The sequence below is a fragment of the Dromiciops gliroides genome, chromosome 6 (genome assembly GCF_019393635.1).
Source record: "Dromiciops gliroides isolate mDroGli1 chromosome 6, mDroGli1.pri, whole genome shotgun sequence".
NCBI classification, from domain to species: Eukaryota; Metazoa; Chordata; class Mammalia; order Microbiotheria; family Microbiotheriidae; genus Dromiciops; species Dromiciops gliroides.
In genome coordinates this window covers 57,525,432-57,539,764 of record NC_057866.1, presented here as the reverse complement: position 1 = coordinate 57,539,764, position 14,333 = coordinate 57,525,432, and the positions used below count along the sequence as shown (strand labels likewise).

General features: G+C 36.3%; 1 protein-coding gene across 1 annotated transcript in view; it reads right to left on the bottom strand.

Annotated features, from left to right (window-relative positions):
• ARAP2 (ArfGAP with RhoGAP domain, ankyrin repeat and PH domain 2) overlaps window positions 1-14,333 on the bottom strand; it is a 234,808-nt gene that overhangs the window by 41,502 nt on the left and 178,973 nt on the right. The window contains 4 exon segments of the mRNA XM_043971650.1: window positions 3,647-3,721; window positions 6,375-6,443; window positions 7,300-7,447; window positions 10,017-10,122. Coding sequence (XP_043827585.1) covers window positions 3,647-3,721; window positions 6,375-6,443; window positions 7,300-7,447; window positions 10,017-10,122 — 398 coding nt within the window.

Sequence of the window (14,333 nt, the reverse complement as noted above, 5' to 3'; positions counted from 1 at the left end):
CACAGCTAGTGTCTGAGACCTAATTTGAACTCAAGTCTTCCTGCAGCCATGTAGCTGCCTCCTCTTTATATATAATATAATATGACATATACTACACATACACATGTTATATTCACTCAAATATCTGCATATCATTAAGTATTATACGATATAAACCACCATTGGTGATACCATAATATAATGAAGAATTAGTGCATCCTTAGAAAAAAATGAATATGATGGATATAGACAAGCATAGGAAAATTTATATGAATAGATCTGAAGATATAAGGTAAGGTAAGGAAAACAACATATAAGACTGCACAATGAAATGAAATGAATAACAGAAATTTTTAAAAATCAAAGTGGAATTATATTGACAAAGCTTGATTTCAGAGAAGAGATATAAAATGTACCTCCTTCCCTTCTCTGAAGAGGTAGAAGACCATGGGACATGGAACACTACATGCGATGCAGACTGGGTTAATATTCTGGTTAGCTTCGTGAAACAATTTTTTTTCTTTTTCCTCTAAGGCATGACTTTCAAGGAGGAGTGGGGAAGAGAGGTGGGGAAAGTAATGTAAAACAATAGACTAATAACTTTTTATAAAATTAAGTATATGTGACATTATAAACAGAAAGCATCAAGAGGACCTTACCACACATAGGGAATCCCTTTTCTATCTGGACTTTGTTCAAGAAATCCTCTATGGAAGGAGCAAAGACATCTTTTAAAATCACGTGTCCCCCAGTAGCCACATCTCACAGGAACAATGGAACTGATCCCCGTCCCTCAACGTACTGGCATTGTCTCAACTCCTGTGCCTAAGAAGCTCCTGATGATGGCTGGAATTGATGATGGCTACACTTCTGCAAGGGGCTGTACTGCCACTCTGGGCAACTTTGCTAAAGCTACCTTTGATGCCATCTCCAAAACATACAGCTACCTAACCTCAGACCTGTGGAAGGAGACCGTGTTTACTATGTCTCCCTATCAGGAATTCACCGACCATCTTGTGAGATTCACACTCAGGTGTGTGGTCAGAGGACCCAGGCAGCTGCTGTGGCAACCACGTAAGATGTGTTATTTTTTTTAATAAACAATGAATAAGGGGCAGCTAGGTGGCACAGTGAATAGAGTACCGGCCCTGGAGTCAGGAGGACCTGAGTTCAAATCCAGCCTCAGACACTTAACACTTACTAGCTGTGTGACCCTGGGCAAGTCACTTAACCCCAATTGCCTCACTAAAAAAAAAAAAAAAGAAAAGAAAACAACAATGAATAAACTGAACTATCCCTGCTAAAAAAATCACATGTATTCATCTGTTTTATACTTCATTATGTACTGATAATCAAATGACCAATGGATCAAGTTACTTCTGGGGTAGTATGTATCATGTGATCTTTGAGGTACCTATATCGGGTACCTATATCATCCCTGCTAAGAGGCAGAAGTGCTAACATAACAGGAAGAGGACTACAAATTAAGATCTTGAAATGTCACTATGGGTTTCAGTATATTGGAGGAAACAAAAGCCTGTGCCGCAGATGAGATAAGTACCTACCAATGGATGAAGAAGGGACTTTACCAGTGGATAAAAGTGAGTTACACAGTCTAGTAATATGGTAACGGAACGGAGGCTCATAGTCAAATGACGAAATAACATTCCGTTTCCTTTTCTGACATTATACGTCAGAGTGACCTTAGCAAAGTCACCAACTCCCTGGGCTTCAGTTTTCAAATTTACAAAATAAGGGATTCATTCAACCAACAAGTCATTATGGAATTACAGTGAATGTGCGGGACTTTGTAGTAGAAACAACTGGTAAACATTTATTAAGCATCTGCTATGTGTCGGACACTGTGCTATGTGCTGGGGATACAAAAAAAGGGCAAAAGACAGTCCCAGCCCTCAAGGAGCTTATAATCATATGGGGTGGAGAACACACACACATATGTACACATAGTTATAAACACACATGCATATGTACATATATGTATATAGACACACACATGTCTCTCTCTGTATAAACACACACACAAGCTACCTACAGAATAAATCAGCAAAAATTAAGAGAGGGAAGGCACTAGAATTCAGAACGGCTGGGGAAAGCTTCCAGTAAAAGACAATACTTTGGTTGGGACTTAGAAGCAACCAGGAAGGCCAGTATGGGGAGCAGAGGAAGGAGAGAATTCCAGGCACAAGGGATGACCAGGGAAAATGCCTGAAGTGAAGAGTTGGAGTTTCTAGTTCGGGAATAGCCACATGTCAGAGAGTAAGACTGGAAAGGGGGGAATGAGCTAGATTATGAAGGGCTTTGAATGCCAAATGAAGCATCTTGTATTTAATCCTAGAGGCAACAGGGAGTTACTAGAGTTTATTAGGTGGGGTGGGAGTGGGAGAGGGAGTGAGGATACATGATCAGATCTGTGGTTTTGGGAAATCATGTTAGTGGCTGAACGGAGGACAGATTAGAGTAAGGAGAAACTAAAGGCAGGAGGACCCACTGGCAAGCTATATTGCCATAATTCAGATGTGAGGTGATGATGCACTAGTGATGGCAACATTGGGAAGGAAGGGGTCATATTTGCAAAGGTGAACTGACAGAGTTTGGCAACATAGTGGATATGAGGGTGAGAGATAGTGAGGAGTCCAGGATGACTCCTAGGTTCAGAGTCTGAGGTACTGGGAGGATGGTGTTATCCTTACAACACGAGGCAAGGAAGGAGGTGGATGGGGCTTAGCAAGAAAGATAATGAGTTCCATTTTGGATACGTGAAGTTTAAGATTCTATTGAATATTCAATCTGAGATTTCTGAAAGGCAGTCACAGAGGGGTGAGACTGGAGATAAGCAGAGTTTGAAGCAGAATAGGTAGATGTGAGAATCATCAGCATGGAGATGGTAAATTAAATCCACAGGAGCTCAGGAGATCATCACATGAAATAGTATAGAGAGAAAGAAGAGGGCTCAAGACAGAACTGTCAGGGACACCTAAGGTTAGAGGGAGTGACTCAGAGAAGGATCTAGCAAAATGAACTGAGAAGAAATTATTAGGCATGCAGGAGGAGAACCAGGAGAGAGTGGTGTACCAAAAAGTAAGGGAAAAGAGAACAAGGAGGAGAGAGGGATGGACAATGTGCAGAATTCAAGGGGAATGAGGATTGAAAAAAAGTTATTGGATTTGGCAACTAAGAGATCTTTTGTCACTTTAGTGAGAACAGTTTTGGTGAGATGATAAGGTCATACTTTGGTTTGTAAGGGGTAAAAAAGGAAGTGAAAGGAAAGCAAGTAAGTGAAAGCACCTACCATAGAGACATTTTTTTGAGTTTTGCTACAAAGTGAAGAGATAAAAGACAATAATTAGCAAGGATGGAAGGATCAAGTGAGGGTTTTTCAGGACAGAGGAGACATGGACATGTCTGTAGGCAGTAGGGAATGAGCCAGGAGACAGGGAGAGACCACAAATAAAATTCTTCAATAACAGAACCATGGTAGACTTCAAATAAGAACTATATACAGAGACTAAAGCCTTTGGAAGCAAATCAGGCTTTGGTTTTAAAACATTTGTTAAAATATGGATGGTATTATTAGAGATTTAGGAAAATTTCAGTTAAATTTAATGAATATGAAATAGTAACTTTTGTATCAGTTAAAGATACTCACTCTTATTATGATACTACAGTCAGGTTCTTTTCTTTCAACAAATACTTCAATGAGCAAATCTCCAGCTTGTGAAACCTAAAGGAAATACATAAAGATCTATGATATCTATGCGATGATATTTTTTCATAGTAAAGATTCCACACACAGAAATGAACTCATTTTAGCTATTTTTCATTTATCTCAGTTCTCTTGAGGTAGGGCTCATGTTGATGATTGCCAAAATCTCTTTGATATTCAGCATTTTTTTTTTCCATCTGAAAAGCTGAAAAGACAAACAATCTGAGAACAGTTTCACAATTAAAGGGGTTCCTTTGGCTTCCAGCTCAATGCTTTATCCTAGCTGATTTAACTTCCTAAAAGAAAAAGGAGAACATGATCTGGTACAAAATATGTTTTCTACAACAGCTTAAGTTACATCCATTATAATAGGTTTTGTGAACAGAAAGGAAATGAGTCATATACAATTATGTTTTAATCAATAGGACTAATATCAATGACAAAAATAGAAGACAAAACATCTAATCACATGGAAAATTATCCTTGCTGACTCATAAAGGGAGGTACATTCAATGGGTTGAGATTTAGGCCTAAATTAAAATTGAATAATAGATATAAATGAGAAAAAAAGGGAAGGAAAAAGTAAATTATGTTAAAGGAAATGATACTGAATCTAATTTTATACTGCAAGGCTCTGGTGTATGGAGGGGGGTAGATTAATGTGGTGGATTGATAATATAGGCTTTGAAAAAAAAGGCTACTCTTTCTTTTTAAGGGATTTGATTTAGTATCTGGGCTAGCCTTAGAGAGATAAGTTATCTGGGTGATTATTCTGCAAAGGAATAGCCGATAAATAATAAAGAGAGAGGAAGTCAAGAAAGAAAAGGCACAGGATTAGGCTATATGCATAGTGTAATACTGAAAAGATTAATAGGTACACAAATGAAGCTATGAGGAATATTCTGATACTTTCACAGAGATTTCCTTACAACATATTGCCAACTCAGAACAAAAATATAACATAAAAACAAATTTTTAAGTCATAATGGAGAAACAATGACTATAGTTAAATTTGCTTCAAAGAACAGAACCTAAAAGGAATATTTGCCAGGGAAATGTTAAAAATGTCCTTTGATAAAATAATTTTAATTATTCAGAGAGGAAGCTTAGAAAAGCTTACTTTTTTTTTTCTTTTTTAGATGATGTGTCAGAAAAATACTGGGGAAAAAAGGATGCTACTGACATTTTGATTTTCACTGTTTGCATAAACAAGTCTGCAGGAAGCACACGTTTTAAAAATTAAAACAGTCACCACAAACTACTTATAAAAATAAAGCCCAAAGGAAGAACTCAAAAGGTGAAAGACATAAGAAATATTCCAGATAACAGGTTTTGATGGATTACAGAAAATTCAAAGAAATACTGTATTTCCTAAGTGGGTTTGAATCTAATCTTATGTAATACAATATAATACTATACTGTACTTTGGAGAATATTCTTTTCCTGGTTCTACGGCTTTACCTGTTTAATTAGAAAAAAAAATTGACCTTCTTTGTTAATTCATATAAGAAATAATATACCATAAATTGTCATATTAAATTTGAACATTACTCTAGGTAGATAATACTCAATTATTTTATTCAAAACTTAAATTCTTCATTAATGAATTAAACTTCTGATGAATAAAACTCAAAAAGGTCAGTGTTTCCAGAATTGGCAATGAAGCATATTCTGGGAGCTAAAATGATTCCTTTCAGAAACTGCATGAATATACTCAGATTACTTTTCAAAAGGCTAGTGGTAGTGTCAGGGCACATGTGTTGGTTGAAGAATAGCATCTCAACATCGTGACCTCTTTCATAATAAATGATTTCATGAGCCTATAACCTAGGAAGTGATGAAAATACTAGGATTTTTTTTTTATTTTTACCTGAATTAAACAGCTCAATTTTATAGTCTTCACTGTATATTGGTATTAATAATATAGAATTTTAGTATTTAATTAACAAATATTAGTTTATATAATAATGTTACTCAATAATAGACTTCTGAGAGATTTATAGCACATACAATGCAATACACTTACATACATTATATAAAAGCAAGGTATATTTGGTAAATAGAAGATGCTATGTGAATAGAGGTATTGTAACTGATCTGAGGTTGATTCGGATAAAATAAAATCTCCTAGATGGGGTAGGGAATTAAAAAAAAAAACAGAAAATTTTGGAAGCTTGCATCTATATAAAGAAAGGGAAATCACAGTGTTCGTAAAGAAATAATTTGGCAATAATTAGAGCAAAAGTAGGAGAAAATGATTTATGTTGTCTAATTCAGGCAACAATTTAATAATTAAGCCATGTGATATAAATGTGATAATGTTCAAGTCCCTGTTTTCAATGACTTTCTCAAAACCTTTCTTTATACTTAAGTTATCCTTGAAATTTTGAGTCACTCTAAAAGCATTTAAGAGAAAAATACATATGCATGCAAAGTTTAAATGTAGAAAATTGACATTTTCTCTTAGATTTGTAAGATTTGCAGTAACAAATTCAAGTTCTCCCTAGGCATAAGTCATTGCATGAACCTACAGAGACATCCATCACATTTTTCAATGTAAATTATTTTCTGAAGTAAAGGAAATTTGAGAACAGACACACCTAAAAATCTTAATTGACAATGTCATAATTATTGCATTCTATATCACATACATCTGATTACTATTACTCACTTGAGTGTCTTTCCACTTGGTAATAAAGCTGTTCTCTATATCCATTTGCCTGACTTGATCTTCTTTAACCTGGTGAAAACATAATTCAGATAATTTTCATTCATGGAAAATAAAAACAGTCACATTGGCCTATGGGTTCCTACTTCATTTTGCTTTTCTCCACAGGCCTTTCACTAGAAACAAGACTGACCTATTGACTCAAATGACAGACATGTATATGAAGAAGAAATACAAAGGAGAAGCAAGAAGCATAGATCATCTATGAAACTATAGAGTACATCCCTGGATAACTAAAAAATAAATGTGTTGCTATAGGATTTATTCTTGATAATAGTTTATGTTCTTCCCAATAGGAAATTTAGAGCAATTTCATGAAAAATAGAATCCATATGGTGTTCCAATTTAATTCACAATACGGTGCTGTTAATTTTCTGATCAAAGACTGCATTTTTGATTTTGCAATATGGCAAATTTAAAAATCTTACAAATGTTTTACTATCTTGTTTCTGATAGAGGTCATATAAAAAAGCATAAATTGTAATCAACATCAGAATTAAACTGGGTGACATTTATAATTCATTTTATAAAATTCACTCATTCCACACACTTATGCATTTAGTGCACACATATTTAAGTAGGGAAATTCTATAAGTGGAATTATTCTTTCCAATGTATACCAGATGGTAAGGAAACTCTATAACTTCCTGAATTTAAATGAATGACCATAGTTTTTAAAGAGTTTAATTCTGCAAACTTTGAGAAAATATACTCAATCTGTAAAAAGATTCATAAGGATTGCTTTGTCAGACATGTGAAACATGCATAACCACATACACAAACACAATCACAACCAAATTTCACTTTCCGGGTTACAAACACTGCCATCGAAATTATTCTCTAAATTAAATACTGTACGTATATTTACCTCGAACACTTCAACATAATAGTTAATTAGGTCTTCAATTACATTTACTTCTTCACTAGTTTGTCCTTTAGTTTGAAACAAATAGGATGAAAATACCATAGCTAAACTGTGAGAGTTCATCTGGTTGATCTCTGAGCATTTCTGAACCCTGTCAAAAGATAAATATGTCCAATTAAGATACACATCACTTTGACACTAACTACCTCCATAAAAATGCTAGGAAAGAAGAAATTCACTGTGGTTTCTTTCAACAGCAATCACTGTCAAATATTAATTGAGTATCTAGGCCTAATGGGGCAAACAGAGTGCTATGAAACATGATCCCCAATGACTAAGATTTTACAATCTAGTTGAGGAGACAAGGCAAACGAGTAAAAATGTAAACAACCAAAAATGGTTCAAGACCAGACGACCTTTAAGTTTTCCTTTTGTATAAATAATCTGATGCATACAAGTATTTATACTTTCAAACATATAGACCTGGGTGACAGATAGTTACATCCTTGAAAGGTTACATGTATTTAAAAAAACAAACATACTCAGTTGCAGATTATTTTCTAGTTCCCTTGCATTATAAAATTAGAAGCTGTGGCTTATCTTTGCAGGGAAGGGGTAAGTACAGATAGAGGAGAAATACAATAGCAAAATGGGAACAGGCATTCAAAAGAATAAACTCATGTATAGGCATCCTATCATAGTAAAAAGAAAACTGGGTTTTGAGTTGGATAACTTGGGTTCTATCCTTTTTTTGTTGATTACTATTTGGTGTGACCATTAGGCAAGCCTCCATTTGCTCATCTGTAAGATATGGGCTGGCCCCGAGAAGATCTATAATGTAACTTCCATCTGAGTCTATGATCAGCACTTCCTGACTGGTCAGAATGGAAGTCAGCAGTCCCATCAACATATGCATAAAGCAGTATGAACAGCTAGCTAGCACTCTAAGTTTAGATGTAATGGTGAGCAATCATGGATACATTACTGATGACTAAATTTCCTTAAGTGAAATGGATCTGTTTCTCAGTCAAACAGCAGCCAGGAACATTTTAAGTTTTTGTAAGAAAGACCAGGGGCAGCTAGATGGCGCAGTGGTAAAGCACCAGCCCTGGATTCAGGAGCACCTGAGTTCAAATCTGGCCTCGGACACTTAACACTTACTAGCTGTGTGACCCTGGGCAAGTCACTTAACCCCAATTGCCCTGCCAAAAACAAAAGAAAGAAAGAAAGAAGGAAAGAAAGGAAGAAAGAAAGACCAGCGAGGTAACTAATGAGAGTCTTCAGAATGAATTTTAATCGAGCTGGAAACACCAGTTTGTACAGAAATCTACAAAATATAGACTGTTATTATGTGACCTTGAGGCAAGTTACTTAACATCTCTGGGCTTCATTTTTCTCATCTGTGAAATGGGAAGGCTGAAATAGCTCACTTCTGAGGTCCCTTCTAGCCCTACATCTATGATCACATGATACAGGACCCTGAGGACACAGGTCGAATGCTTCATTTTTCTTTCTCAATCTGTTCTCACACTACCTAATAGTTGCCTAAATGAACTGAATACATAGAACTGTTTTTATAATCATGATTTTTGTTGTAAGGAAGCCAGATATAATGTATAAAGAGCTAACCTTGGCATCTATAACAATAAAGTTGTGGGTACGTGAGTGTGTGTATATACACATTTATGCATGTTTTTGTGAGTGTATATGTGTGTGTTGTTACTGTATTACACAAAAGATTAGTAGTGCAATGATTAGCCCCAAAGAATGGAATCTGTAATTCCCAGAGCAACATGCACATATGATGCATCCTCACATTCTGAAGACCCTTCCAGACATATCATTCCCCTCTTGTCCTAGGTTTCTCTGGGCTTGCTGCTTTCCAAGACAGTCCTAGGTCGTATATATCTTGGGGGAACTACCTCTTTTCAGCCTCAGGGTATAAAAATTTCTCCCTAAGGGGAAGAAGGGCTCCCCATAGGAGTTAGGGCAATGTCTTACACGATGTCAATCAGACTTGATTAATAGAGCCCCTCAGCATAGCTCAGGGTGCTGGAAAATGAAATTTAGGGCCAGCTGTGATGGACAGAGTTGCCACTTCAGGGCTAGCAGGGAATGGGAAGTGGAACTGCTGATTTCCATCTGATTCTGTGTATCCTACAATAAACAACTCTAGCCCTCTCAGTCAATCCTGCCAGCTTATGACTCAGCCACTGACTGGTCAGCCTGTCATGCTAATATAATCATATAACAACTCACCATATGGCACTTAAAATGTTAGAAAGCTCTCTACTCGGGACTCCAAAAAGAGCCTTCTCATCAAAGTTTAATTTTGTAATTACAACTTACATCACTGGATATGGCTTAAAAATGACAAGTCTGTTGGAAAACTATGAAGATGGACTTTATATGGTGAAAGAGATGGACTGAGACAGAGAAACAAGAGGGTAGGATAATGTCAGTGGATAGAGTGCTTACGAATCAGGAAAACTTATTCAACCTGTATCCCTGAATTATTCCTATGACTACAGGCAAGTCTTTTAATCTGCTCAGTCCCATTCAATTCTCTAAGACTATATACTAAGGAGAAATCATTAACCAACCATGTTGAAAGCTTTTAACATGCAGGACTTTGATTATACCAGTAGAGCTGAAAAACAAAAGTATTGAAAATTCTTTACTGATGAAGGTATGCTAAAAAAGTTTTTGAATACACTGACCTGTAAAGGTGTTCAATTATAGCTGCCAACGTTGCCCTGTTAACCCCTGGAAGTGTACGTATGAATGTGCTATATTTTTTAACTCTTTCTTTGTCATCTTGAGTATCTGGGAAAAAGAAAAATCACAAAAATTCAATGCAATTCTTTCTATAAATATTCATTAAGCATATGCATTTTTTACTTTGAGTTCATGCTCTATGACAATCAGATAAAGGAACTAAAGTGTAAGAACAGAAGACTTGGTGGGGGTCATAGGAAAGTGGAAAGACAACAGTCTTGAATATTTGGTTGGAATGTATGGGTTGGAAAAGGGGTCTGACATGTTTCACTGGCCCTAGACTAGGCCCACAGGACTAGTAGAAAGGGAAACAGACTAAGAAAAGAAGAGGGAAAAGAAATGATGAAAACAATGTTGAAAAACAGGCTCCAGAGAAGCGAGGAAGAAGAAAAATGGAGGGATATGAAATTATGAACATAAAGAGAAATTTCAAAGTTTAGGAGTATTTATTTGAGGACTGAGTTGTTATCTGCCCTAACATGGTGTGAAGATATAAACCACGGCAGCTGGAAAGAGTAATATATTTGGAGGTTCAAACATATATAAGCTTGAACACAACTGTCCTGGATATTGAAGTCTGCCAAACATTGTCAGTGAAGAACCAAGTACCAAAAATGGTCTGCAGTTCAGCAGTTGATAACAATTAGGACTGGAAAGGGTGGTATAGGTGAATGGAGCCTATTTCAAAATGGAGTACAGTCTGCTAAGTAATGGTGGTAGTGAGAGGCACAGCTTCCAAGAATAAAGAGGTGAAAGTCCCTCTCTAATTTGCCCTGATCAGACTAAATCCAAATAATTGTACTCAGTTCTGGGTCCCGCCATTTAGGAAGAGAGAGTAAATGCCTACCTGGAGGCATTTAATGCAAGTGATAGGAAAATCCAATGGAGGGCCTGCAGGTGAAACTAAGCCTATGGATAAGAAGGGTCAAAGGGAACATATGAGCTGTCTTCAAGGATCTGAACAACTATCACGTGAAAGAGAGAGTAGCCTTGTTCTTGGAGAAACCAGAAAGCAGAATTAAGAACAATATGTAAAAGTAACAAAGAGAACAACTTGTGTTTGACGTCAGAAAAAAAACCTCCTCGAAGTTATAATTGTTCAGAAACTGAGCAGGCTACTTTGGGGGTAGGAAGTAACAAGCTTCCTTTCTTAGGTGTTTACAAGGAAGGGTTGGATGACCACTCATTGGGTATGGCATAGCAGGGATCCCTTTCGTGTATGACTTGGATTGGATTCTTGAGCTATTGAGATCCCTTGCAATTTGAAGCTTTTTTGATTCTATGATATGCTGAGTATCTACTACATATCAAATGTTGCCAAAAGACATACGTGTGTGTGTGTATTTTTTTTTTTTAGTGAGGCAATTGGGGTTAAGTGACTTGCCCAGGGTCACACAGCTAGTAAGTGTTAAGTGTCTGATGCTGAATTTGAACTCAGGTACTCCTGACTCCAGGGCCGGTGCTCTATCCACTGCGCCACCTAGCTGCCCTGTGTGTGTGTATTTTTAATACAAAATACTTCAAAAAGCCTTTAGTCTCAGTGGTTGGAGATTTAAAACTTTAATGTGATTCTCCAACCAATGAGACTACAAGCTTCTGAACACAAGAAACATAAAAAAGATTTGAGAGGAGAGATCACTTTTAGTCAGGGGATAAAAGAGTTTCATGGAAGTTACCAAATTCTCTTCAGCTTCATCTGAGTTCTAACATTTCTCACTTATACGTCTTCCTCTGTATTCCCACTATCACTTACCTAGTTTAGTTTCTTATTACCACTCACCAGGATGATTACAATTTAACTAACTTAGGATAATCTTTCTTATATCTACTCAGGTCACTCAGCTCACAAATCTTCATTGCCTCCCTATTGTTCTTGGAGCAAAGTTTAAATGTCTCTCTTGCTCCTGTATCCAATTTTAAATCTCACAAAGGCCTTCCACAACCTAGTACCTTTCCAACCATGTTTCCATACCGATACTAAAATCATCAGACTGGTCGACTTTGCAACCCTAAAAATGCAACACATTCTCATACTTCCATAACTCTACTAAAGATCACCTGTTGAAATACCACCCTTTAAAGCGAAACTCAAATACCACTTCTAATAGGAAGCATCCCCCAATCCTGGTGGTTGGTAATAACTTTGCCCCTTAAGGCCTTTATAATGTCGTATGGGGTATGGTCCCTCTCTGGGTTCATATCTTATCCTTTTACTAGACTGGAAGTTTCTAGCTATGTAAGTTTTCAGTTATGTCTTAACTAAACTTATTACTTCCAAAGAACCTAGCATCATGCTCCAGTATATTAAGTGCAGGCACTTAAATGTCAGTTTGTTGATTGATCAGTTGGTTAGAATGCAGAATATATAATAATAGGAAATAGTATGAAATATAATGTGAAAAGGAGGACAGAATTAGATTGTGGAAGGTTTTGAAAAATAACCTTATCAGTCTTTGTTCAGTAGGCTATAGACAAACCATGGATCCATTAGAAGGGAAATGAAATAATCAACTCTGTGTTGAAGATATTCACCCATGGGTAGGACTGATGGGTGGAAGGAAAGAAATGTAGACAAGGAGACCCAGTATGAGGTTACTGAAAGATTTGAGAAAGAACAAGAACATGAACTAGATGTAGAAGTAGGAATAGGAAGAAGGGGATGGATATGAGAAATATTTCAAAAGGAGAATTTATATAGAGATAGGAAAAATAAAAAATGAACCATACTTTTAACACACAGGTGACAGAGAAATGGTAGACTTAGAGAATCAGGAAAATGAGGACAATAATCAGTTATGGACAGAGGTAAGATTAGGCCTCAAGATATCACCGAGGCATACAGTGAAGATGTCTATCCAATAACCAGTTTGGAGATGATAACAAGGTATGTATTTGGACATACTGAGCATTTAATAAATGTTTTTATTTACCTTAGTGCAAAACAGAATGTAATATGTACATAAGAAAGCTATAAAAATCAGAGGAGGAAGAGAACAGTGGTTATGATGTCATATTCTGCAGAAAAACTAAAAGAAGTGTGAGGGCTACAAAATGCTCCTGGGTTTTACATTGATAATCTTTAAAAAAAACAGTTTCAGCAAAGCATCAGAGGCAGAATCTACACTGCAAGGAAGCTGAGGAGTGAGTGGACAGAAATGAAAGAGAGCCTACAAGTCAGTCAGCTGGTCTGCAAGAATTCACTAAATGCACTATTTCCAGATGTACAACAATAAAAATGGTGGAGAAAGATTGAGGACATTAAAAAAGGGATGGGGGTATGACAAAGAAGAGAATAAGAATGGTTTAAAGGCTGGAAAGAAAAGACCCTGTATATGCCTAAACCAAATAAGTAAGGGAAAATATGAATTCAGAAGCATCCTTCACTTGACAGCCTGAGGAATAAGTTGTCAATAATGGTTTTCTAGATGGTGGAATTTGCACTTACACATTTTCTCTCTATTCCCCACTTTTCGGGAAATATACAATCTTTCCCGTTCCACATTAGATTCAGCCTTTCATACAAAAAGCAGCTATATATCAGTGATTCTCTAAATGCATTAGGTAGTCTATAAAGGGCAGTATGATCCCGGGGGATAAAAGAATCTCTCTAAAATCTTTTTCAAGTACACTTCTATGTCAAACTACAACTTTCTTTACAACTACCTCTTTCGTTCTGATCTAGTTGGGTTTGCCATATTCATATAAGTAAGCATGGCTCTCCTCACTCAGACAGTCTATGAACTTGGATGGGAAAAAAAATATGTATATATCTTCATTTCTTCATTTTCACTAACCTCTAACTAGAATTTAACATTTCCTTCAATTATTTAAAAACATTCTTCTTACTAGTCCATTGGCTTCGCCAGACAATCAGAGGGGTTCACAACACCAAAATAAGCTTTTGTTCTAAAGCACAACTGAAAAACAATTTGATAACCTCACAACAAAAATTACTAGTTATTATTCACTAGCAATGTATTCAAAATTGTAATGCCCTCATTTCAAACTCCAAAGGGCATTTTCTTCAATAAATAATAGCCAAATTGTGTTACCTTTCTGAGGAACTCCGCCTTTATAGGACATTTTGAAATGGAAAATATAGCTATTTTTTAAAACGAAAGCTAAAAAATAAACTATAATGAGAGTCTAAAAAGTGAAAAAAAGTCACATAAAAGGGATAGACTAAAAAATATTCTTCAGTCACAGACTTCACAGGATACTTGATGGGATGGTCTGCAGAAAAGCAAGTTAAGGGGGCG